The sequence below is a fragment of the Amphiura filiformis genome, chromosome 3 (genome assembly GCF_039555335.1).
Source record: "Amphiura filiformis chromosome 3, Afil_fr2py, whole genome shotgun sequence".
NCBI classification, from domain to species: domain Eukaryota; kingdom Metazoa; phylum Echinodermata; class Ophiuroidea; order Amphilepidida; family Amphiuridae; genus Amphiura; species Amphiura filiformis.
Window position 1 is genome coordinate 17,210,532 of NC_092630.1, and position 27,783 is coordinate 17,238,314.

At 35.5% G+C, this 27,783-nt stretch overlaps 1 protein-coding gene across 1 annotated transcript in view; it reads right to left on the reverse strand.

The window, feature by feature from the left end:
- Positions 1-22,176: 22,176 nt before the first annotated feature.
- LOC140147100 (hyalin-like) overlaps positions 22,177-27,783 on the reverse strand; it is a 61,911-nt gene continuing 56,304 nt past the window's right edge. Inside the window, exons 29-31 of the mRNA XM_072168874.1 lie at positions 27,094-27,210; positions 25,890-26,018; positions 22,177-24,744 (exon numbers count right to left, since the gene is read on the reverse strand). Coding sequence (XP_072024975.1) covers positions 24,527-24,744; positions 25,890-26,018; positions 27,094-27,210 — 464 coding nt within the window. The 3' untranslated portion in view covers positions 22,177-24,526. The remainder of the gene's footprint in view (positions 24,745-25,889; positions 26,019-27,093; positions 27,211-27,783) is intronic.

Below are 27,783 nucleotides of genomic sequence, written 5' to 3' on the forward strand. Positions count from 1 at the left end.
TTCTCTACAAACGAAACATAATGTTTCAAGTTATTGGTTATTTGATGTAAAGATATAAAGATATTGATTTATTTAAGGGATCTAAAATGAGCGTTTATTGCGTTTCGACAGTATTTTTTGTGGGACATGAGAGCACCTCGGACCTATCGAATTGCATTCTGAATACGAAGCATGTCTTTCTGATTTCAAATAATTTTCATTTTTTAAAATCACAATATAATACAAATTTTATGACAAATTATAAAAATTTGATATTTTTCAAATTTTGATATATAACAGTCCTCGAAGTAAATTATATAAATCTAATGATATATTCTTAAAGTGTATGTAGCAGGGAGGAAAAAGCCGACGGTCAATTGAAAATTTTGACCTTTCATATTGAAGATATGGATTTTTTCCCCAAAAGACCTAATTTTTTTTTGGTGTTTTGGGAAAAAAATTCATATCTTCAATACGAAAGGTCAAAATTTTCAATTGATCGTCGGCTTTTCATCCCACCTACATACACTTTAAGTATAAATCATCAGATTTATAAAGTTTACTTCAAGTACTGTTAAATATCAAAAATATCAATTTTAATGATTTGCCATAAAATGTGTATTAAATTGCGAATTTCAAAAATCAAAATTATTTGATATCAGAATGACATTCTTCGTATTCAGAATGCAATTCGATATGTCTGATGTGCTCTGATGTCCCAAAATAAATACTGTCCAAACGTTCATACCCCACCCCTTAATGCAAGATCATGATTAACGTTTAAAGTCAAAATGTTTTAACCAGTAATGGGTTGCGTGTGTATATCTATGATTTCACCTGCAATCTAACACTAGCTTTATCGAAATCTTGACTGATTCAATAAACATTAATAGCAGCAAGATACTCACATAGTCTGAAGTACGTAAATGTGCAGGTTGCAGTATTTCCGGCATTATCAGTTGCAGTGACCGTTACTGTGTTTGATCCACATGGCAGATTATTCAAAGAATGCGTTTGTTGTGCAGATTGAATTGTCGTCAACAGTTGATTGTTAACTGGTGGGGTGACATCGAAGTTGCTGTATCTATATGCAAGCTGAACGTTAGCATTGTTGGGGAAGTTCGAGAGTGATGGACTGCTGAAGCTGACTTGAGATGAGGGGTTTGGTGACAATGGATTGAGACGGTTTGTAACAAAAGCGTTGGTAGGACTCGGACAAGTTACTTCGGGCACAGCTGCAGAAAAAAACCCAGATCACTAACAGGTGATTTCCCATTACAAGCATTCATTAGACGGCAAAACATATTATAATTAATAATGATAATAATTATAAAGCATTTAATATAGCGCTTGATGCACAAAGGCCTTTAAGGGGTCGGTCGGCCACTTTTGCACAGTATTTTTGTGGGACCTGAGAACACATCAGACACATCAGCCATAAAATGTGTATTATATCGCCAATTTCAAAAAGTAAAAATTATTTGATGTCAGAAGGCCATCAGAAGGTCATTCAGAATGCAATTCGATATGTCTGATGTGCTCATGTCCCACAAAAATACTGTGTTATCCGACCCCTTAAGTGCTTTACTTAGCAAAACAAATAATGTAAGTAATGTATAAGCATCCATATAAGGCATAAAAAGTACGGTATAAATGAAAAGTTTACCAAAATATGTTTCAAATGTATAAATAGCATAAAATTACATCAACCAACAACAAAGTCACAAAATTGAACAAAATACAAAATTGTACATGCAAAGACGGATGGAAGACAGCAAGACAAAATGGAGACCCGCCCCTCAATACATATTTTCATAATAGGAAAAATATTATTATAAACATAAGTCGAATGGCATGATAGAGCCGGCAACTTGTGAAACCGCCCGGCCGTATGGCATTTTCAATATATTCGGTTAGTTTTGTGGGGTTCATTATCAAACCCCAACGGTTTTAGCATGTATTTATATTATTTATTAACATAGGCCTATTTGTTTGTGATATTTCAAGCGTTTTAAAATTTCAAAATAATCCCATTCAGTTACAAGGTTGACGATGAAAATTTACTGAATTTAGAGAATGCAATGCGACCACCACCTGCCTTGACTGGTACTCAAATGGACCCCAATGCAAATAAACTTCCTTGTGCTATTCAGAGTTGTCAAATCCGCACAAATCAAATCAATGTATGCAAAACAAAAATCCCCTTTTTTAAAAATTTTTAATCAAATTCTTAAAATTTAAACTATTGAAAAGGGATAAAAACAAAACAAACAAAAAATCATGCTAAATTTCCTTTTCTTTCGCTATGATTACATATCCCGACTGCTCAGTGGCCAAAAACTGATGCCTATAATTTTAGTAAGTGTCATCAAAATCATGAACTTACCAGTACTAACGGCTCTAAATGTGCACAATGCTCTCTCAGACGTTACACTATCCACAATCGAAACCGTAACAATAGTAGTTTGACCCGCCGGAAAACCCGTCAGAACATGGGATGGAAAATCACTTGCTGCTTCAATTTGTGCACTAATCCCGGTTCTACCAAGGTACTCGTATGTTATTGTATTAATAGATCCCTGTATCATAAGCGTCGTCATCGGGTTGGTAATGGTTACCGTTCCTCCTTGTTCAACTGATTTTGTTGGAGGACATGTGATTGTAATACCTGTCAAAACGAGAAAATAAAAAATAATTATCTTATCATTCAACTACAGCACTATTGTTATCGGTGGCGTACCCAGAGGCCCCAACCCACTTCCAAAAATAGGAAAGCGAAAAAGAGAAAGAAAAGGGCTAGGGGAAAGGAGTAAGAAATAAAGAAAAATTCTGAAATTCGCGACACTGCCGTTATTTTTTGTTGTGCACAATTAAAATGGCCTATAATTTTAATTAATAAACTTTAATTACTTATTATATATCTTTTGATTCTACTTATTTATTTACATTAGGTGATTTCTTCCTTCGCAAACACGCTATTTTGACTGAAAGTTGCCCATTATTTTGTGCATGTTCTTAATGAAATGAGGATCATTTACTCATTATGACACAAATGTAGAGTTACAGTGACTAAATACTATCTTAGCAAGCAAAAGCTCGACCAGCAGCAGCTAGGGTTCGCACCCAGCCATACCCTAAAATTGACATCATTGCAACAATAACAATATTGTAAGCGAAAGTCAAATGCATGATTTTTCTAGTATTGGTAATGTTTATTCTATACAGAAAACAAGACAATGAAGATAATAATAAGTCTCATACAATTCTTCATTAAAGACAACATTAAATGACTAAAATGTACTGCGCCGCAACCTAAATATTTTACAAAGTTCTAAGGCTGTTGCAAAGACCAAAGTCATAAAATAATTGAACTAAAATGGTCCTAAGCCCCGTGACATTAATAAATGTATTAGTCTTGCCTCCTGTTCCTCTCTGAACCAGCTCAATCGAGCAAAAAGCGCAGTGATAGTGCGCTACGCACAGGCACAATGCCTAGACGTTGATCCACAAGCATCAGCACAGAAATACAGGTTGTCGCTGACCACTGCAGCCCCATATCATTCCATAAACCATTTAACAACAACATGGACTTTGCAGCTTCAAGAGCAACCAGGATCAGCTCCCCGAGTTTCGTACGGGTTACAATGAGACAATTAGCAGCAAGTTACTTGTCCAGGGGAATATCATGCTAACTCAATTTTTCCACGAGAGCGTACTACACCACCGCCAGGGTTCGAACCCGTAACCTCTCGCCCCATAGTCGAACGCCTTATCGAATGAGCTAACTTGACTCATTCGCTTACTTGACTCATTCGCTTACTTGACTCATTCGCTTACTTGACTCATTCGCTTACTTGACTCATTCGCTTACTTGACTCATTCGCTTACTTGACTCATTCGCTTACTTGACTCATTCGCTTACTTGACTCATTCACTTACTTGACTCATTCACTTACTTGACTCATTCACTTACTTGACTCATTCACTTACTTGACTCATTCGCTTACTTGACTCATTCGCTTACTTGACTCATTCGCTTACTTGACTCATTCGCTTACTTGACTCATTCGCTTACTTGACTCATTCGCTTACTTGACTCATTCGCTTACTTGACTCATTCGCTTACTTGACTCATTCACTTACTTGACTCATTCGCTTACTTGACTCATTCGCTTACTTGACTCATTCGCTTACTTGACTCATTCACTTACTTGACTCATTCGCTTACTTGACTCATTCGCTTACTTGACTCATTCACTTACTTGACTCATTCGCTTACTTGACTCATTCGCTTACTTGACTCATTCACTTACTTGACTCATTCGCTTACTTGACTCATTCACTTACTTGACTCATTCGCTTACTTGACTCATTCGACCTGAAACAGGTCCAGAATGTCCGCAAAGGCTCAACTACAGATAATGGAAACTAGCTAGTCACACCAGAAGTCGATCGATACATATTCAATACAATTCGAATCTGAGACACACCGTTTCGCTTTAAAATTAATTATCTTGGTCTAATAACAAAACAACAATTGTAATTTTTTTTCAGTAAATGTAGCAGGCTGAAAGACAATGCGAGATACAATTAATATATGCGAGGATCGGAAATAAATGATGCAAGCCCGAGAAATTATGATTTAAATGGTGATTCTGGGGCTCGAGCAAATTGGCATATAAAAATTTTGTCAGAGAAAAAATCTTACGCCCTGCTAAGGTTCCAATATATCTGTGGGTGAAGCATATAGAGCGCCTCCTTCTTCATTATTTAATATAGATATGGGTTTTTTTCCCCAAAAGACCTATTTTTTTTGGTGTTTTGGGAAAAAATCCATATCTTCAATACGAAAGGTCAAAATTTTCAATTGATCATCGGCTTTTCATCCCACCTACATACACTTTAAGTATACATCATCAAATTTATAAAGTTTACTTCGAGTACTGTTAAATATCAAAAATATCAATTTTAATCATTTGCCATAAAATGTGTATTACATTGCGAATTTCAAAAAATCAAAATTATTTGATATCAGAAGGACATTCTTCGTATTCAGAATGCAATTCGATATGTCTGATGTGCTCTAATGTCCCACAATAAATACTGTCCAAACGTTCATACCCCACCCCTTAAACACAGTTTGAGAGTAATATCATGTGGACTTTCTGAGTACCAACTGTGAACTCGGGTAGTGCAAGACTCTGGACCGTGGCGGTAATCCAGCGACCTGGGTTTCAATCCCCGCTGAGTCCTGATTTTTTCTCTCTCAAAATTTTCATATGCCAGTGTGCTTGAGCCTTAAAATCATCATTTAAATCATAATTTATCGGGCTTGCATCATTTATTTCAGATCTTCGCCTATATTAATTGTGTCGCGCATTGTCTTACGACCTTTTAGATGAATCATATAGGCCGCTTCCTTCTTCATTATTGAATTTAGAAGTAAAAACAAATTAAAACCCCATATATGAGCTCATAAGCATGATACAAAATATATACCAATATAAAATATAGACATGCATAATATATAGGCATGTATGAGACGAAATTAAATGAAACGATTATGAATTCCAACGACAAATAACGAGTTTGCCTTCACTAAGCATTCTGATCTCAGACGATTTTGATTTAACAATAATTTATTGGATTTAAAGTAAAAACAAAAATTCAAACCCGCATATCTGAGCTCATAAGCATACGTAAAAGATTACCAGCATATGCTTTGTTTTATTCTGGATGATTCAAATTAAAGAGGTAGTATCTGCTGAAATAAATACTTGTAGAAGCCAAGCAAAGTAATCAAAATACCATCCACGTAAAATCACAATCGACTTTGTTTTTTATTTCCCTGTAAAAAAACATGGAAAATGTTATACAGCATCCAATGTGGGCATAACACAAACGAAAAAACCAATAATTATGAAAAGACAAAATTTTCCTTTTTCAAGGGATAAATATATAGACCAGCTCTAATCATGAAATGATTTCATCATTTTATCATTTATGATTATAAAGCTGGTCTTTACAAGTTGTATTCAGATGTTTCTATTTTTCATCCCTTGAAAAACGAAAGTCTTTTCGAAATGTCAGGTGTTTAACTTTGTTTACACCTTTTGTGTTATTCCCCTATAGGACGTTATATCACATTTTCCTGTTTTTATTATTATCGGGTCAGTTAGAAAAGATTTTTCCTGTTTTTATATTTCTTTACGGTCATTACTCTTTTACCAAGGGTGGCGGTAATAATGACCAGGTAAGGTTCATCATAGGGTAAAGGTTATTCAATTTTTAAGAAGATTATTAGCTTATTTACGCAAATATGAGTCCATTCAAATTATATAAGGACAAGTTTTCCTTTACGATATCGCCTGATTGAAAGTTCAAGATCTTTAAGGTGTGATTCGGTCGGGTCGTAGTTTGGATCCAGAGGGGGGATTTCTGTAATGCGGCCCATACACGTTCAATCTTATTGGTCAATATCAAAGACCCTAGATATAAGAGTGGATACAAAATCTAACATTGGACACGCACAATGGTATATTTTGTATCCACTCTTGCATCTAGGGTCCCCAATATTGATCAATATTTTGATCGTGTATGGGCCGCATTAGAGACACACAGCTATCAAATATTTCGCGACAAATAAACTATGAATTCAGAACTTGCATTATGTTACCCGCTTGTAAAAAATAGGGCAGAGTTAGGATTCGAACCCTGCTGGTCGTGAAACCTAAACATGAAGCTCGATGTTTGTTTGCTTTAGGTGTCGTCCCACTAAATACGGCGTATCCAAATAAAACATATGTGTGTGGGTGTGTCTGGGGGGGGGGGGGGGCTTTTGGTTTAATATACATGATATAACATTACGTGCATTATTACCAATTAAAGTAATTTAGTGTTGATGGATGAAGAAATATGTCAGACATTTGAATTTTTATTTCTAAAAACAAAATACAGATTATTGAATAAAACATGCAAGTTGGTCTTGAAATTAAACGATACTTGCCAAATATTATCAGAAAATAAATGTTCTTACAGTTACAATATCCATGCCAGTAACATGTATTATCAGACTTTGAGAACTTTCACCTCATGTTGTATTCATTAATTAAAAAACATAGACATCATTCAACGGTAAACAAGTGTTAAAAATCTCATATGGTTAAAGCCGGAATAGAATAAAATAGCACAACTATTTGTTGATTGGGATATGATATATTGTATACGGCGTGCACTCCGAATTCGCTAACTGCCCAACGACACTTACGGGTGTAAGTCGAGGTATCAGTTAACCGAAATCGTCATTTAGACAAACTTCATGGGGTTAGGCAAGAATTAGGGGTTCATTCATATATTTTTATGATTAAACGGGGAAGCTTGTCATACATACCAGAGCTTTTTGTGATTCTTATTTCATCAAACTAATAACAAAAGATAACAAGTAACAATGTAACATCATTGAAAAACATGAATTTCCTTCGTTTACCCTATCCTGCGATCGCACATCCGGGGCACCGGACATTAACGTTGTTTATCGATCGCGGCTCTCGACCAATCACGCGCGTGGTTATATAGTGCGTAGGTATGAACGTTGTATCTGCATTATTTCCATTAGCAGGAGAAGCATTTTTGTGTTACATTTTGTTGTTTTTAATCTGGTTGCTTATTTAATTAAGGAGTATTTCGTGATCCATTTTTCAGTAGATATCCACGAAAAAAGCTTATTCCCAAAATTTCAGTTGATTCCGATTTTGCGTTTGCGAGTTATGCATGAATATGTGTATTACACAGCTAAATTTCACGATATCTTTGCTTAACGAATTTATCTGCAAGAATTTTTTTGTTCATAAACATTATGTAGCCAGAGGTTTCCAGTGATATAAAAATCTCAACTTTTTTTTGAGAAAAGTGTGTGTGTGTGTGTGTGTGGGGGGATGATGCTGTTTACCTGAAATGATAGTTACGACGCTAACTTCACACGGCTTAAGAACATTGGGGGGGGGGGGGTAAATTGCAACGTGGTACATTTTCTCACAGTTAAAAAATCTGTTTCATATTGTTGTTACATTTTATTTAAAGAATATCTTTCACATGTCAATTAAAGATAGTGGCGCCAGTTTGAAGTCAAAGAGGCAAAATTAAGTTTGTCCACAGATAGGCTAGGCATATCAGCTGCTGCGTTATTCATTTTTATTTTTTTTTTAAACAGAAGTGGACCAGAATGAGACAAGTTCCAACTATTATCCAAATAATTTTGTTTCTCAAATTAAGCCAGCGCAGTGAGAATGAACATGTTGAAGGAGGCAGCAGATTAATATTTCACCCTATTTAAGTGAGATTTGTAAGAGAAGAATTTGAAAATGAAGCAAACTTTAGATATAAGATATAAGATATAAAAAAAAAAATAAAATAAAAAATAAAAAAATAAAAAAATAAATAAATAAACAAATAAATAAATAAATAAATAAATAAATAAATAAATGACAAAATTATTTGCGGAGCGAATGATGCCAATCCACCATCCACCAACTCAAGCTCATCCATACCCACGACAGAAACGACAAACATTAAGTATCAGTATCTCGTCTCAACTCCGACATTGCAGCATGGTATAAAACGAATATACTTTACTTACCTGTGTTTTGTGCAGATGCATACTGCTGATGCAGCAGAAACACCAGGGCTCCAATCAATAAAATCTTCATGTTGGAATTATGCGACTTCGCCGTTTTTTAAACGGCAAACTTCGCTTTGTTTTTTGCTCCCGGCAAGCTGTTTCGCGACTTTGCTTATTTCCTTTTCTGCAAACTTCGCTACCGCTTTAAGGATCTATCCAAGATGTTATCCAATTATAACGTGGCAACATAAGAGCACCTCGTAGATAGTCTCACCCTTCTTGGGTGGACGCATAGAGTGAATTGGTCCACGAACTTGGCTTCTTTCCATAATTTTGTGACAATACGGGCGTGTTGAAGTATGCAAAATGGCTTTATGAACAGCCAACCATTGCATAATTACTAAGGTCTCGTAGGAAAAGTATCACCGACGATGAAATTTTGTTATTTTGGTCGATTTGGCATTCCTTCAGAAATAGCCAATACGATAAGGCAGGAACAAATAAGCAATTGCTCCATCATGTGTAAAAAAACAAATTTATGCAGTGTCAGCATAATTTTTCTTCTGTTATATTTTCCCTACAAATTTTTCTTATCAGGAACCATTGAACTAAATTCCTGCTGTTTAATCAAAAGAAAAACAAAGGAAGAAAAGAAAAAAGGGTCACACACAATACACATCCAATAACAGTTTTAACTGCATCGGCATATCAAGATAAATGAATATAATAGTAATATGAAGTATTGTGTCAAGGTTTTAAGTACCCTTCATCATTTTCATTGGTCAAATAAACTCCCAGTATCTGTAGATAATAACAAACCAATTCACGCTTGGATTTGGGAGGTTTTTATTTTTTTATTAATAATGTAGAAATATACAAACCTACATGTACAAATATCATACCACCATCCCTGTATCTGTAGTAGGAGATGCTGCTTTTATGTTGGTTGAAAATACCTGCCTACTTGCATATCTATACGTACATACTTATCTTCCTACCTATTTAAATACATACATGTACCTACCTGAATATCAGTACTATTTACCTACCAACCTAAATACCTACCTACTACTTAAAGACCCATTCAGTGATCTCAGCGCAAGTGTAAACAAATTGTTTATAAATTGTTAAAAAGTGAAGGATAAGTCATTCAAATTGTCAGTAATTTGGTATGTTTGAAATGACAAATTTGGCAAAAAACGAAGAAAACAGCAGTACTGAAAAAAAAAAAAGCCCCATTCAAATACACGTAGCTAATAAGATACTGCCAGTATCTAAATTACAGATTCGTGTAAAATGTCTTATTTAATAGTCCTAAATACACGGCTTTCAGCTGAACCACTCGCAGGCTATGTTAGCACATCTATGACAATGACAAAGGTACCAAAATCTGAATTTTGATGATTTTTACGATCGTCCGGATGAGCAAATCACTGAATGGGCCTTTAACATATCTACCTACCAAACAGCATCATGCATTCTGCACTTGATGCCTGACATTTCCTGCGAAATTACCATATTACTATACCTCATAAATATTTATTAGGTAATCCAGACATCTTATTGGTTAATAACGCCAGCGTCCGAGTACGGTATTTCGACTACTTCCCCGCGCCTGTGCAATTACGCGAACGCGGGGAAGTAGTAAAAACTTCCGCACCCCTACTACCACACGGTGTCTCGACCCCGCGCGTCACCGTTCCTTCAGACGTAGCATTATGCTACACACGGCGATTCTGCAGATGCGTTTATCGTGAAAATGGCGTCTGCTGCAGTTATTTTGCCGAGATTACCGATGGATAATAACACGCGAATATGACGTTTTATGAAACAAAATGTTATTTATGGAAAGTTCAAAAGAAAATTAGAATAATAGTCAAAATGTAAATATTGATTGAACAGAAATACTCCAATAAAATCAGGTAAGCAAAATATTAAGCTTATTTACCATGCTGGCCGGCACGTTGACTGGTGTGTGTTTTGACTTTTGTTTACGATTTTACCGTGATAGTGAAAATATTTATGAGGTATAGTAAAACAAATACAACATGTTTCATTTCGGGGAAGTAGTCAAAACTACTGTTCCCTCGGGAAGTAGTCAAATCATCCAACACCTCGGGACCAGTAGTTTGGACTACTTCCCCTCAAAACATGTTGTATTTGTATACTGTCCGATCCTTGTTTGCAACTTCAGCCTCCTCCACAGACCGCCTTATGCCAAACCTACCCAAGTCCATTTGTTCATTCAACACTCTCATGATAGTTACTTCGGGAACTTGAACCTGCCAAGAAGTCACTATGACATATTTCTGCAAAACTAAACTGAATTTGATAAAATACATTACATTAATCATTGGAAAGCTTTGGGAGAGTGTTCCATAACATGGGGCTAACCACTGGGAAGGCTCTGTCTCCATCACACTTACGTGTTGTAGTAACCTGAAGGTTCAGACCGTGGTCTGATCGGGTAGTGAGCCAAGACGCGGTCTGTTCACCATGCACAAGACAGTTTTTCATGTACTGGGGACAGAGTCCATTCAATGACTTGGTACACACTGAGGAGAGTGTTTGAGAACTGAATCGTGTGATCTTCCTTACGAAGTCAGTACAAGACATAGAGGAAGTAGGTGATATGACATGATTTTGGTTGTTGGTAAATAAGCCGAGCAAATTTGTTTTGAAGATTTTACAGACAAGAGGGTTTTTCATGTTGTTTGATACTATTGAACAGTAGTCTAGACGGGAGATGATGAGAGATCTAACAATGTTAGCACACGTCTATTGCGAATGTGACAGTTACTGGATTAACGCAGGCTTGTGACATGTTGAGTCATATTACAGTGAAGAACGACACAAAGGTTGCAAACAGAAGAGGAGGAAAAATATAACAGCATCATCAAGGTGGAGATTGAGATCTTAGAAGCGTTTGCATGGTTAGTAGAAGAGACTATGAAGAACTGTCTTGTTAGGACTGAGTTTACCTGTATTGTGAATAACCATCTAAACTCCTCAACAAGGTTTGGAAAGTTTTTTCAAGCATCTATATCCAATTTGAGACATGTTCATATCGTGTTCCATATCAATGGATAGCTACGTTATTTCCCTACATTGAAATAAAATAAAATAAATATGATTGAAAATGCCAGTTTCTAAGAATCAATTTATACACATGTTATTGGTAGGAATGGCAGCAAATACGTCTTGTTTGATAGAGAAGTGATAAAACATTCAATAAGATATGTCATGATAATTTTTCATACAGATTAAACCATTTCGTGCAACATTGCACGCAATTTATCAGTGTGCTTCGACTATATTTATAAATACGTATTTATAAATACGCACGTGACCACCTTCGCGCTGCCATAACAGCTTGTAGATAGGAAATCTGGAAGTAACCTTCGACACAGCGAGTGGTCTTCCTGTACATTTGAATGCAAAGGCGGTAAACAACACCAGACTGTGCAGCAAAATTGTTGATAAATATTTTTTTCCGTCTGCAAGTACTTTCAAAATGTTGTTTACATATTACAAATCGGAATATACATGATATACGTGTAATAATTTTGCAATTCAATTAATACTTAAATTTGATGATATTTATCAATGTAACGGCATGATAATTTGGTTACGCTTGCTGCTCTTGGTATGTCGTGCCCATGGGTCACGTACGTATTTATAAATAGAGTCGATGGTAGCTGTTTAAAACACCACGGGGTTATGGCTTCGATAATCCTTGTGTTGAGCCATTCTCAATGTGCATTCTCACAGACCACAATATTATTTAACTCATTTAGAACGATGTTGACGTCATCTTCAGGCAAAGAGGCATATAAATGAGCGTGTCACCTGCATATTGTGGAATTGGAATGTGCAACAAATTGGGAAGATGACCCCGATCTAAAAGGAACCCACCCTGAGGCTGCCTCTCTGAACTGAACACATTGGTACAATCTAAAAGAAAGTAGGAGCTAGATCCGGTGCCAAAGCGGACCATAGAAGACATACAGATAAAAAGTCCTTCAAACTGAGAATGTATCATGAGTAATAGATCCTTTCAAACCGAATTCTAACGATTCATAAAATCGAGGCATGAGATGATTTCCCAAACGCACGCCCACAGGCCAGAAAGAAGTACCTCTTCAGCATCTAATCATTTACAGTGCGAACTTTCGCACAGTCAATCGTAGATGAGAGAGGTACTTTTGCCAAGGATTCGTCAGTCACATGCTTAAGGCACAATGATGGTATGTCTTGTGTAAGAGATTGACTTGGGAAAGAGGTGATGCATTTTCTTTCCATTACTATGATATTTTGAATAATCAAGAAGCTGAGATGTTTATAGTTCAATATGTCAGCAAAATATTTTACTTGATGACCCCATGTTTACATTGGCTTAATAAACTGTATTTTCGCAGGAAAGGGTTCAAATTAAAGGCACTCGGTGTTCGCCAACTTGGAACTATAGCTCGAAATACACTTCTACTGTAGTCATTGAGGAGATTTCAAGCCTACGTGCTCGTGACAGGTTGCTCAAAGTACAGTGATTCCAATAATTCCTGAATGGAATTTGAAAAGGTCTATTTTATATCATAATGTACATGTAATAACAATAACAAAGTCAATCAGGTCCATTTATGGATTGGGATATTCCCAGGTGACCTGATGTGATCATTGCATTGCATCATGAATACGAAGAACCCTGTTGTTAAAATATTATATAAGAGAATGAGATATTAATAGGACTGGAACTTTAAAATTTCTACTAGTTTGGTATGAATAATAGGATTTCGGGGCAGATTTATGAGAGTATTCCAAGTGTCAACTCTATAGGATTGCAGCTATTCTCAATAAAAATTCCCTTTAAAAGGGAAAGCCAGCCTCAATGTAGAAGAGGTCTTGTAATTAGTTTTGGTCAATGTGAAAGGCATTTTTAGGATCACGCTTACATCTACATGACAGTCCACCAAACCATCAACGATGAGAACATGCACACTGAAACAGCATAAAACATTAATTCCTAATCTCATGTCAACTCTTTTAATTCATTACATGTACTCCAAATTGTTCTGGTCTGTTTGTTTTGTTGTTGTTGTTGTTGTTGTTGTCGTTGGGTTTTTTTGTCTTTTCAGCTTTTTACCCACGATATCTCAATTTCCAATTTTGTAATACCAGAACTTACGAACTCAATATCTTCGCTTAGGAATGTCCGATTTCACTGCTTTCGATATATACACTGCCGGTTTGAGTTAACTTACATGTACATTTTATTTTAAAATAACTTAATTAATTAGCAATGTATAGTTTAAGCCTACTATATTATAATAGATAGTGGCCAGCACATTTATAAAGGACTGGTTACTCACTACAATCTTCACTCTTAAACTGTGTTTTTCTGAATGTGCTGATCATGTTGATTGCTAGTCGGAAACTCCTGCGAAGCTATGGACATGGCATCTTACATACTCCATTCTATAACAGTCTGCCTAGTGCCTTGTGTGTTTTCTCTTCAATCATTTTGTTGAATGTAATTTTATGAATCAAATAGTTATGTGTCATTTTATTTATAATAAAGAAGTTATTAAATTAATAAAGTAAGACAATTTATTTATCTATAAGTGCATGTCAAATGGGGTACATTGTTCAATACTATATGCATAAATTATGCCCATATTATAGCTAGGCCCTAAAAACTTTATTTTGCATCGGATTTTTCCCGTTGAAAAGACAAAACTGATGTTTATGATAGCAACCATTTCATCAATAACATTTTGAGTCATTTTTATCCATAAAACGACACAGGATATGATAGATAACTACTTTCACATCAATATGGTCCATATGATCACAGATTGTTGAGAATCTGTGATATGATCCGGGGATATGATGAAGATTTTGATTCTATAGATCTGTTATCAACATGATATCACGCTGTTCAGTGGTCAAGGAGTAAGGACCCCGGTCAAGGACACTGATATGACATCATAGGTGATGTCAGATTTTCTTCTGCTGACCATATGATGCTATATATATTAACTATTATTGTTACATTTAGGCCTTTAAACTTTTAAAGTCATAATTAATTAGTTCAAACATAACTTTGGTAATACTCACTCGTTTTCGTTCGTTGAAACGGCAAAACATACTTACTTTTCCTAACAAATCGAATTAAAATATTTTTAAAAAAGTTAACCACAAAAAGTAAAAAAAAAAAATCATTCCAATACCACTAAAATATAATCTCTTGAGTAAACTGACCCCAAACCTGAAACAGGTACCAGCCCCGAATGGGCTGGCGAAAAGAGCTCTTGAAAGCATCCAATCGTTTTGCCCAGCTACATTGCTACTATTCCAGTGAGAACAAAGGAGATTTGGAATAAATAAAAAAGTCTGGTTTCTGATGGGACACGTCTGTTAATGAAACTGAAACAGAGTGGTTTATTACTGTTCTTAGAAGAAAGGTGTGACTGGTGAATAAAAATTGTCATCTGTGCAAAGATTTATACGCAGAGGATAATATTTAAGTCAACAGTGGATTTCGCTGGACAAGTTTGAATCAGGATATGCACCAGTCGACCGGAACATTGAGTGCAACAAAACTTTTTATCAAGAACAAGAATCTGATATGACTTGCATGATGTATTATGTGGCACGTATTATCCATATATAACGTACTTATCAATAATCAGTTTAAGTTAACTTATACAGTGTGTTCTGAAGTGATCTTAAGTAAAAGGTGTTTTTGGTCGTGGGTCGTTGCGTTTGCAACCCGTAACAATTCCAAATCACATTTTTGATAAAAATTAGTCTGATTTTTTTTATGCTGCTCCATCTTGGTACCAATTTTAACCTACATTACATAATATATATGTATACCATATATAACATAAATAGTCACTCGATAGTCGTTTCACAGTGCTCAATACCAATTTTTAACAAGGTAGAGCTAATTTAATAAAACAATTTTGGCTAAATAATATTCAGCATTTAGTAACTAGTAGTTTCACGCCTCACGGCGATCGTCAGACTATTGCTCTGTTGTTGTTATGATCCTTGATTACGGAACCGAAAAAATATACGCAAAGTAGGCCTACGCGGATAGGCCTACGCATAAAGACGCGTGGATATGAAACATACGCAAAGTCGACCCACGCGGATAGGCCTACGCGAAATAGATGTGAATTTCGCGCGAAAATTTATATATATGTAGTAGATCCATTAAATTAGAGTTAAACCGTTTTTATTTTCTGGGAATTTAATCCACAGATTTATTCACGATATTTCGGCCGTAGGCCTTTATCAAGTGTGAGTTGCGATCCGCGTACCTGAAAACAACCAAAGAAAGTATTGTTGCGTAAAGTGCGTGCGTGTGAAAAGCGAGCGCGTGTTGAGCGAGCGCGTAAAGCGCACATGCCATAAACACGCAGGAATTACGCAAAAACGAAAAAAGGTACGCATATCGCAACTCATGGACTACTGAGCAGCATGATGAATTAAATTAAGTGTCACATTTATTTATATTGAATACATTAAATTGTAGATTCATCCCGTTTGGTTTAAGTGTTCCAAGTTGGAAGATTATTCGTTGTTCCATCAGCTTGCGGTTCTTTCTATCTAGATCTGAAACTTGAGTCAGTGCTGTCACTTCGACATCATCCAAGGTGTATATATATGTATACCTAATATAACCGCTTACTGTCAAAAAGCGTGGACAATTACAACGTATTATTTTTTCATTATTTTTTGATAAAAGGGTTAACAGTGAGGGTCAATTCGATTTAACTTGCCAAAAGTATAGTGGGTAAAATGAAAGCAGGCTATACAATTCAGATCTTAACAAAACAATAGTGTACTTTTATTGGGTCGTAAAACGTTGACCTGAAACGTCTTTCTGCTGGTCCGACGTAACTCGAGCAGAAGCGGGTCAAATATAACACAAAACTGGACTCAACAAATTTCACACCAGGTTGTACCTATTGTTCTTTTTGACACGTCCAGTTCAGAAACTTGTATTGAACTGTCGAAGGTGCTACGACAAGATGTTGGAGGCTTTGAACTGCAATGAACACACAGCTACAGAACACACCGCTACAGCTCATGATTTATCTATAGGTAGACTTTTTGCTTATTGCTGACATAAGAACTCGTGTTACTAAAGTAATGAATTTTTTCAATTGGTCTGAGTTCTGTAAACTTTGTATTTTTTTTATATAAAGTGTCTTCAAGGCTCCGCACTATCTTATTTGAGTCTTAATTTTCATTCATACACTCCTAGATAGTGAGAACCAATCAGAGCAAGCGTTAGTAAATTACTAGCCGTGCATGAATATTGTATAATTGCACGGGCGCGCACTACGCGTAGTACTCGCAGTGCTTTCGGACGCGTTCATTTTTCTTGCGGGTTGAGGCATTTATATTTGTTTGCATTTTCCAACATTTTGTACAAAATAATCCACCTGTACTGAGATGTTGATGCGTCTAATGCACTCCGCCCTTCGGGGCTCGTGCATTAGACGCATCAACATATCAGTATATACAAGTGCATTATTTTGTACAATTTCACTCCCAACAAGTGATACGCGTTTATTAACCTATAATTTATGTATAGTATTTCACATTATATACCTCATATATAGATTCATCTCATCTGATTGGTTAAAAGTGGAGTCATTAAAATAGCTGTGCCCCCTTTTTCTATCAAGATGACGTCATAAGCAACAGCTGTGCCCCGGGCATAGATTCAACTGTGCCCGCTAAATAATTGGATATTCGCATCCCCGAATACACAGATCGCTCGTATACATTACGCACCCACTATGCGGCCGGCGTTGATCACAGTGTTGTAAAAGAGACTAGCGGTCACAGTTCGCAATGAATTTGACCTCTCTTGCAGACGACGATGTCAAGGATTTATACCTGCCAAATGTCACTTTTTAGACACGACCTGAAGACTTGGCATTGTGTGACGTTAGCACAGAAACGGTAGGGTTTTAGATATGTTATCGGTAGATATCGGTCCAAATTCTGCACCCTTGGCCTTGCTCTTGCATGCACTGTGCATTTAAGGCCTATGCAGTTAATAGCTTGTAGGCCTTGTCAGCTCAGGAAATCTTTTAACCAATCAAATGAGAAGAATCTCTATTATTCGGTATATAAAACAAATATTGACTGCTTAATATTCGGGGCACAGTTTAAAATTATAGGCCCTCGGTGATGTCAAAACCATGACTATGCCCTCAGCTTCGCTTCGGGCATAGTCATGGTTTTGAGATCACCTCGGCCTATAGTTTTAACTGTGCCCTTATAGCAGTCAATAACACTATTGTTGTCATCCATGGAATAATATTCAGGGTTAACATCCCTTTCCCTAGAGATAAGGTGTGGACAATTACCTTAATTATAATTTTGTGAGTCTCCATGTGTTTAAAAATGCTATCTTTCAGTCTTATTGTACTCTTAGATTTTGGAAAGTTTTTCCAAATCAATTTTTGTACGTTTCTGCAATTGTAACATGTTTGTTTTTATGTTTGTAGGTAAATTAATATAATTATACAAACATGTTTAATCATTTTGTACATGTTTTTATAAAGGACCCTTTTGGAGATCAGTCCTATATACTGAAGAGGCTACCTTGGTAAAACAAAGAAAGAATAAATAAATAAATAAATAAATAAATAAATAAATAAATAAATAAATAAATAAATAAATAAATAAATAAATAAATAAATAAATAAATAAATAAATAAATAAATAAATAAATAATCACCAAACCCGATACACACCTTTTAAGTTCAATCCCGCTGGTCTTTTTTGCAAGTTTATGTTGAATTCCCTTTTAAAATTGTAAACATTTTAAAAAGCCAGATTAACTGGCAAAATGCAGCAAAATTATGACCTAAAATCCACCATTTTCCACACTTTTTAAACTTTATTTTTATGGATGAGAATGTTTGGATTTGGATTAATTTAAATTGAATGGCTATAATAGAAGTCTGCGGGATTTAAGGGATCAGGAATGAGCGTTTTGAGCGTTTCGACAGTATTTTTTGTGGGACATGAGAGCACATCAGACATATCGAATTGCATTCTGTATACGAAGAATGTCTTTCTGATATCAAATAATTTTCATTTTTTGAAATTCACGATATAATACAAATTTTATGACAAATTATTAAAATTTGATATTTTTCACATTTTTGAAATATAACAATCCTCGAAGTAAATTTTATAAATCTAATGATATATTCTTAAATTGTATGTAACTGGGAGGAAAAGCCGACGATCAATTGAAAATTTTGACCTTTCATATTGAAGTTATGGATTTTCCCCAAAAGACCTAATTTTTTTTGGTGTTTTGGGAAAAAATCTATATCTTCAATACGAAAGGTCAAATTTTTCAATTGATCGTCGGCTTTTCTTCCCACCTACATACACTTCAAAAGGAAGTCGCTAAATCTTGTGCGCGAATAGACTCAGAGATGATTTCACTTTCAGCTCTGATTTATTCGTACATTGATCGGGTACATATTGCCATTAAACCATCTGAGGTTCGTTTTTGCAAAAATTGATGGTAACTAAGAGAATAACATAAAAAACTGTCGTGTTGCTATGCAAAATCGCATGCAGTGGCATTGTGGGTAATAAGGACAGTGTGAACCGCGTAATAATATTTCCATTAAAAAACCATACGCAGAGCAACATTGCCCTGTTTTCTGCCAACTGCGAGGTGGCCAATAAATGATTCAGGCTATCTAGATGCACAACATCGCGTACTTTAAGAATGATCTTACGAGCTTTTCGCCCCTACGCAGAGCTACGCACCCCATTTTCCGCCACTGCACCGAAGTTGACAGCCAAGAGATTAAGGCTACGTCGCGTGAATTTTATTATTTATTCTAGGCCTATAATGAATCGTCGTTTAGTTTTACAGCCACATTCATACGGGAGATTGAGGAATATACGGGGAACGCATTGCACTTTATTTGGTTGAAAACGGTCAAGACCAAGAATTGGCCTCAAAATCAGTGAAAATATGGTTAAAACCGGGGTTTTTCCCGGGATTTTTTGTTGTCAAAACTCAGTGGTAGCGCGTACCGTAACTAACTTGCAGCAGTGGGTTGGCGTTAGTACGTCGGCGTACTGAGCAATGTGACGCGCACGTACGGGGTGCATAATATGCACAGACCAACTTTCAGTGCCAGAGAAATAGAAAAGAAAAGAAAGGAAGACAAAACTGAAAAGGTAGGCCAATGGATGGGTCGGGTTGTGGATTATATGCATGGTACTGGATTCGGTTAAGAGATTACCCGCCAAGATGATAACAATCGTGAGGATACGAGAGGAAAGAAGGAAGCTAAAAACGAAAGAATAAATAAATAAATAAATAAATCACGAGCTAAGCAGCATGGGAACAAAATAGACCTATGCAAAAGAAACTGAAGAGAAAGAAAGGAGCTAAATGAATAGAAAAACAAGAAGAAGACAAAAAAGGTAGGCCTACGGGTAGGCCTATTATACAGGTTATAATTACAGTAACTAAATGAAACGGGAGCAAACTAAAGAGGGAAAGAAAGAAACTAATCAGGAAAATTAAGGGAAAAAAGAAGTTAAAATTAGAAACTAATCACGAAAAATAAGAAAAATAAATAACAACTGAAGGAAACGGGAAATCACAAGCTAAGCAGCTGATAAAAATGAAGCTATAAGGGAAACGTATAAGAAAGGATAGATTTAGAAAATAATGGGAATGGGGTTAGGCCTAGATAGATAAATAACATGGAAACGGAAAATCACAAGCTAAATAGCATTTTGTTTTAATGGAAACAAACTAGGCCCGTGCAGAATAAACTGAAAAGAAAATGGAAATGCAAGAAGGGACAGGTCTTAGAAAAATAAAATGTACCTTTCAATGATTCTACCTTTTCAGTAATTCCTCCTGTTTTAGTGATCGCTCCCATTTACTCATCTAGCGGGGACCCGCTAGTTAAGTATAAATCATCAGATTTATAAAATTACTTCGAGTACCGTTAAATATCAAAATATCAATTTTTAATCATTTGCCATAAAATTAAAATTATTTGATATCAGAAGGACATTCTTCGTATTCAGAATGCAATTCGATATGTCGGATGTGCTCTAATGTCCCACAATAAATACTGTCCAAACGTTCATACCCCATCCCTTAACTTACAGTATAATGTTTGGTGGAGGGTGAGCAAAGTTTTTTAGCGCATGTTCTTATACAATTATATTACGTACACGCGTTTCCGTGCATCGATACCTCTGAATTAACCTTAGAAATGCAAACTTTTTAAATAATTATATCAATAGATAGAGCTTATTAGATACTTAAAACAGAAATAAGTTTGCTCTGAAAATGATTGCTTATATTGTCAATTTAAGCCATGAAGTTGTGTCCAAGGTTTTTGATGTGATATTTTCGGGTTAGATAACCCTGTAGTCAGTCAAAACAAGAAAGATCTTGTATTTGTCTTCTCCCAAGCAATCAACATGACTACTGAAAAGGGTGAATACCGTAATTGGAGATCTAGACTATGGACATCTTATTAACTCTCTTCACGCGGGAGTCGACTGCAGACGACAAGTTTCAAAAAAATTTTAAAATTCAAAAATTTCAGAATTATAAATTTTCATGACCATATGTGACCGTACAGCACGAATGAGCCGTAAATGTCCTCAATTGTATTCCGAGTTACAGTGTAAAATGGGCATGAAGGTCGTATTCATAGGTACCTCAATTTGGTGCTATGTGTACCTCATTTAATGAGATACACGTAGCACCAAATTGAAATACCTATGAATATGACCTTCATGCCCATTTTACACTGTAAGTCAGAATACAATTGAGGACATTTACGGCTCATTCGTGCTGTACGGTCACATATTTGGAATCAGCATGAAAAATGCATTAAAATGAGTACAAACAAGCCTAGTATTGGTTCAGTAGTTCTTAAGATAGCTCTTGATATTTTGAGAAAATATTTCAAAACTTGAACTTTTTCTGTTGAAACGCATGGCTAGCACGCAGAGCATAAACACCTATTGGCAACACATCTTGACGAGGCACACATCTTGAACATGTACAATGCCTCGTTTCAAGTTATGAGTTCTTGTTTCTCTTTTGTTCAGGAGCCAAAAGTCAGGGGATTAAAGAGAGGAGCAGTACTTGTCTGTAATCATAACATCTAAAGCTGAAATTATACTACATCGCTGAGCGACAGCGATTGGTTTTTACCAAATGAATATTGCACTGTGAAATTGTAAACTTCTTTTTAACGATTTGATCAGGTAGGTTCAAACCAAGAGAATCTGGGGTCAAACGATTATGTCACAATCTGATCACGTTTGAAACGTGACCCCTGTATGACCATAGAGGGCATAACTCCTTTTAGAGCAAGGTGCATCGCGATTTACTACCCGTTTAAAATAATATTGTCTGCAATCACACCTGAATCATAAATGTCCATTTACCGGTCATTTACCACCTGCGATAAATTTACTATGATTACAGATCACATACAAATTTAATAAGTACATAGAAACACTCTTCAGACTCAAAGTAACATTTTCATGCATTTTATTTCAAAGCAAGCTTTAAAAATCCAATTGCACACGTATGTATTTTTTTTAAATGAAAGCACTGTTCTCAGTTAACTACTAATTTTCAATGATTTAATTAATAATTACTTCCAACCTGGTTTAATAATCAAATTACTTTCAAACCAATCTTGTTTAATAACTAATTACTTCAAACTATGATGAAATTTTATCAGTTTCGCCGTCGAGTCATGATTAAAGGAGGAAATAAGGAAAGTGATCCCTCCCGGGAATTAAACTCACGACCTCTGGTTTACGAGTTCCTTTGTTCAATTCCCGGGCGGGATAACTTTTCCTATTTCCTCCTTAAATCATGGCTCGACGGCGAAACTGATAAAATTTCATCGTAGTTCGCTTATTCCCGTCGAAAAAAGCAACCGTTTTTCATGTTAAATACTTCAAAACCATTCCTGTTTAATAACTAATTACTTTCAAACCAATCTGGTTTAATAACTAATTACTTTCAAAACAATCGGGTTATATAACTAATTACTTTCAAAACAATTTGGTATAATAACCAATTATTTTCAAACCAATCTGTGAGCAAAGCTAACATAAGTCAAGAGTGAATTATAATTTCGGCAAGTCGATCCAATACCGCTCAATATACGCTGGTTTAACAGGTTCTTTACTCTCATTCTCAGCTGGTCAAGCTGAGCAGCTTGGGTACAGAGAACCGTCTTCCAGTAAAAACTTTTCCGATATTTTCCCGATAGGTGTCTGACAAACTACTTGATATCATATTTGAATTCTGTTAGAGTACCCTACTACTTTAGATTGTCAATGTACAAAATATAAAAGAATACACTTTTACATATTGGTATTCTAAACAATAGCTGTTTTGTCCAACTTTATGCAGTATAATTTAAGATAGTACTGATTTGATATTACACAGTATTGTACATAATCTGCACACAAAAAGGCCTAGATATGGAGTGTCCTTACGTGAACATAAATGATACGATGCAAATCTATTTATTGCGAGCACTGAGTACTGTTACCAAGAATATTGAAATTATGGCAACAGCTGATTTTAAGAAATGATATGCTTTATTTGGTAATAGTTGACTATTTAAAAACTTGAGGTAATGAAAGTGAAAACTCACTTTTTAAAGCCATGCTGTGCAAAAAATACGGTCGAAATGTTTTTAAATGATAAAATTTACTTCCAATCACCATATAAAAATACAAAAAAGGGAAGAAGCTTACGCATCAAACACTGGAACACAGTAGTAGAGCGCTCGCTCAACAAGCGAGAGGTATGTGATTCGTGTCCCCGCACAGGCAAGTATATCCGGAGTTTTTACTCTGGTATAATTATTTGCCTATGCATGTCATGTTTCCATTTGTAAATTCATGTTAAATTGTGCTAGTGTGCGATGCGTAATTCTTCTTTCCCCTGCATCTAAAATACTTTCAAAGTACCGATAAAACACAAAGAGTAGTATCAAAAATAATAGTCTTGTTGTAAAAATGGTAATATAAAACATATTCAGGATAAACTAAATTTGATAATATACTAATTAACAAAAATCTTAATAAAGACCCTTATGTACACAATCTGCACATAAAAAGGTCTAAATATGGCGTACCCTTAACCGCTGTACGTGAGCATAAATAATCAATACAAATGTCTTTTTTCTTCAAGTCAATCTTCATAAACGTATTTTAAAGTCATGCTTGGCAAAAATACGGTAGACAATATTTTACATGTTCCTAGACATCATTTAATTTCACATAAGCTAGTTAAAATCAACTATCAAGCAACAATAATAGCTAAATATTTAAATATTTTACTTACATTAGAAGTATTTCAAGGTGTATATTATTTTCAGAAATGCTTTGTTTGGTAATATATATCAGAATATTATTATAGGTAATTAAGCTGAATTTTCTGTTCACAAAAATGATGAGCTTTATTTTACACACAATGAGAGTGAAACGTTTTCTTTGTAAGGTAATGGAGCGCAAAAATACCTTTGAAAATGTAATAAAATCTACTTCCCATCACCATATAAAAATACATTCAAACTACTATGACTACTGATCAAAAGCAAAGATTAATATCAAAAATGTATGTTTTCTTGTCAAAACTATTAAAATCGTATTCAGAGTAATTACAATTAGATTGAAATGTTTATTGAAGTCCTGTTGTGCAAAAACATGGCTAAAATATTGAAACAAATCCTGAATGTAATAAAAGCTACTTCCCATCACCGTATAAAATACATTCACAGTACTGATCAAACACCAAGATTAATGTAAAAAAAAAAGGCGTTCTTGTGAAAAAGGTTTAAAAAATATTTAGGGCGATTAATAATAGACCACCTTATCATCCATATGCTTGTAGCCACTTGGGATTCCTCTCATCTGTTTAGCCACAAGCTTACAAACTACTATAGATTGAAAGAGAACAACAAGACAAATCACGCCTAATAAGATATAGATGAACCAATATCCTAACATCATAGATCCATCTTCTTGAATGTAATCTACAGCACCATTGTCATATGGAACATAACTCTTGAGTTCTGTAAACAAATTTAAAACGAAACATTATAGGTTAATAAATGCGTATCACTTGTTGGGAGTGAAATTATACAAAATAATGCACACGGACTGAGATGTTGATGCATCTAATGCAAGAGCCCCAAGGGGGTGCATTAGACGCATCAACACCTCAGTACGCGTGACCATTTCCGCATAGTGATAAACTCCAAATAAAATACAAACCGTGTGTATGTATTACAATGCCGTTAGAGGGTGATATAGAGGTTGTGCATATGACGTATCATCCCGTAAATATGGCGGACTACTCAAATTCATTCAACAAAAGCATAATCGCAGTGTACCGCGACAGTTCGTCTCACAAACATAACAAATGCACAACAATCAAATGGGTTGATGACAACATTTGATTACTGGTTCTTTTACATTGCAAAGCCGTTTTTACCACGATCGTTACACATACTTGGCGAATCACGTGTGACACTCAAAGAGTTATACATGTATAACAGTTTATATTGATCAGGTAACACGACGAAATCTCGACTTTAAACAGAGGAAGTTATTTGCTGATAAAGCACGTTGCATTTAATTGTTTTCAAACGGGAGACACTAGAGAAGATGAGACGGCAGCGCACCAATGCACCGAACAAGTAAAAGAATCCCCTGGAACATTGTCAAATTACATAACATCAATCAAACTCTTAACATCTTCCAAAATCCATTTTAGAGGAACTATGAAATGTAAATATATAATCAAGCTTTCGTATAAAGTTCATTCCACTTCAGACGATACTTTTCTAATATTTATGTATTGTTATCTACTGAGCAATATTCTCCTGTATAACGGTGTAATTATGTTCTTGATTATCTATTACGCAAAGAAAAAAGGAAAATACAATAACAAAAGAAACAATTAATGCGCACTATGCTACCGCCTGACTTAATCATTAAGCGTTAATATATAGATAAATGCAGAAATCTCCCAAGTCTATTTTTGAAACCTTTGTTTGATGAAGCATATCTTTTATTCTAAACATGTTATGAAGCTTGGTTCTTCCTCTTTACGTTACAATTGTCTAGCATCCGAGGGTAAAACATGTTCCAGATTTTGTAGGACTGGCTCACATAAACCTTTGTCTATCTTTGTTAGATTATCCTGGTTACTTACCACAGTGTTTCCCTTCCAATCCTGGTGGGCAGAAGCAGAAATATCTGGTCGTTGATTCCAGATCATAGATGGGTGCGCAGGTGCCATTGTTCATGCAAGGCTGAGCATCGCATGGATCTGTAGGAATGTCTATAACAAATATAACAAAGATTAAAAAAAATGAAATGAGTTGGAAGCTCTAGATTTGAACAGTGAGGTCTGTGGGTCCACATATAAGTAATCCAAGCAAATGACAGAATTTGCCTTCCATTAAACGAATCTAACGAAAATGAACGAACGGAAATGAACAATGGGCTATTCCAATTGAAAACCGTACCCCTATGGAAGATCGACGTGACCCTAATCTTACACAGGGAGTGTAAATTTCAAATGGGGTTACTTGAATGGGTGGTTCTATCTGAAATCTACACCCACTGTTTGGGAGATTAAGGCGAGGTCTTCGATAGGGTGTGTGTGTGAGTAATTCCTCTTTATGTTACGTTATTTATGATATCAATAGAGTAACCCAATTGTTAATGTTATGTAATACGGTTGCGTGAAACGACCTTTCGAACATCTCTTGCATTCTTTTGTTGCTTGTATGTTATGAAAATGTAAAATTATATCTTTATTATTTTTTTGGACAAATGGACCAACATTTCTTTCCAAGTCAACATTATAGTTCGATTTACTCATTAAGTAATTAAAAATATCTTAAAATGTCACGAAGAGTAACCAACTTCTTTTTGAAGATAATAACACAACATCTCAATTTTCCCAACTAAATCGAACTACAGACCTGTCCCTCTGTCATCACGTATTGTCCTCAATTGTTATACCTTTCCGGTCTTTCAGGTCTTTAATAAAAAGAAGCCCAGTTTATATTTTGCACATCTTGGCACCTCTTTTGCGCCGATAGTTCCAAAATTGTTGCCATGCCGAAGTTGTAGTTAAACCAAATTGAAATGGTTGTTTTTGTTGCTAGAGTGCTTTGTCATCCATAACCATTCATTTTGTTCATGCAGAGAATGACATGACACATTCAGTTAATTTCATATATATTTGATGTACATATTGTGAGTTATTATTGCCTAAAAAGGGATTTAATTTTGTTAAATGTTCTAGTGATACCAAATGTGAGGGCTGGGTATGTTTAACCCCCATGGTTAATTATCACAATCTGTGCCAGTGCCAAACTCGATAAAATACCAAATGCCTATCATACCTGGGGGTTGATATCCTGGATAGAAGCATTGTGTTTCCTCATATGGCTCTCCAAAGTGGTTGTGCGAGGCACAGATTCCTCTCAACGCCTTACAATATGGTCCACAATCTAGTTCTTCTGGAAACAAAATCAGCAGATAGTGTGTCAAATTCATTGTATTTACATACGAGGGTCATTCAAAAAGTTCAACCTCCGTCATCACATGTCTGTTATCTTACAAGTCAGGATATTGAAATTACCCCAGCTTATATCTTGTATTCGTGGCTATAAAAGTTATTTGATGAAAATGTGGTTTTTGGTTCTTAAGATATGTCGTTTAAAGCGAATACAGATTTGGTGCATCGGAAACGGTTAAAAACTGAAGCCAAAAGTTTAGTAGGTATCACAATTGTAGCTTTTGGTCCATGTCCATAAAAATGTTTTCAAGAAGTGATTGTCCAACTGCTTACTCAGAATAAATATTTTGGTTCTAGTTGAGCTCACTGACATGCCCTTGGACTTCAAAACAAAATGAAACATGTTTTATATGAGATGAGAGCATCGAAAGCTTCAACAGACACCATCCGCGATAATGAAAACGCGTAAAAAGGGTCGTTTTTCGTGGGTAGGAACGATACGCGCGTATCGCGTTTAGGGTGTCAAAAACATGAAAAACTGGAAAAAAGGGTAGCAAAATTGCAATTTCTAAAT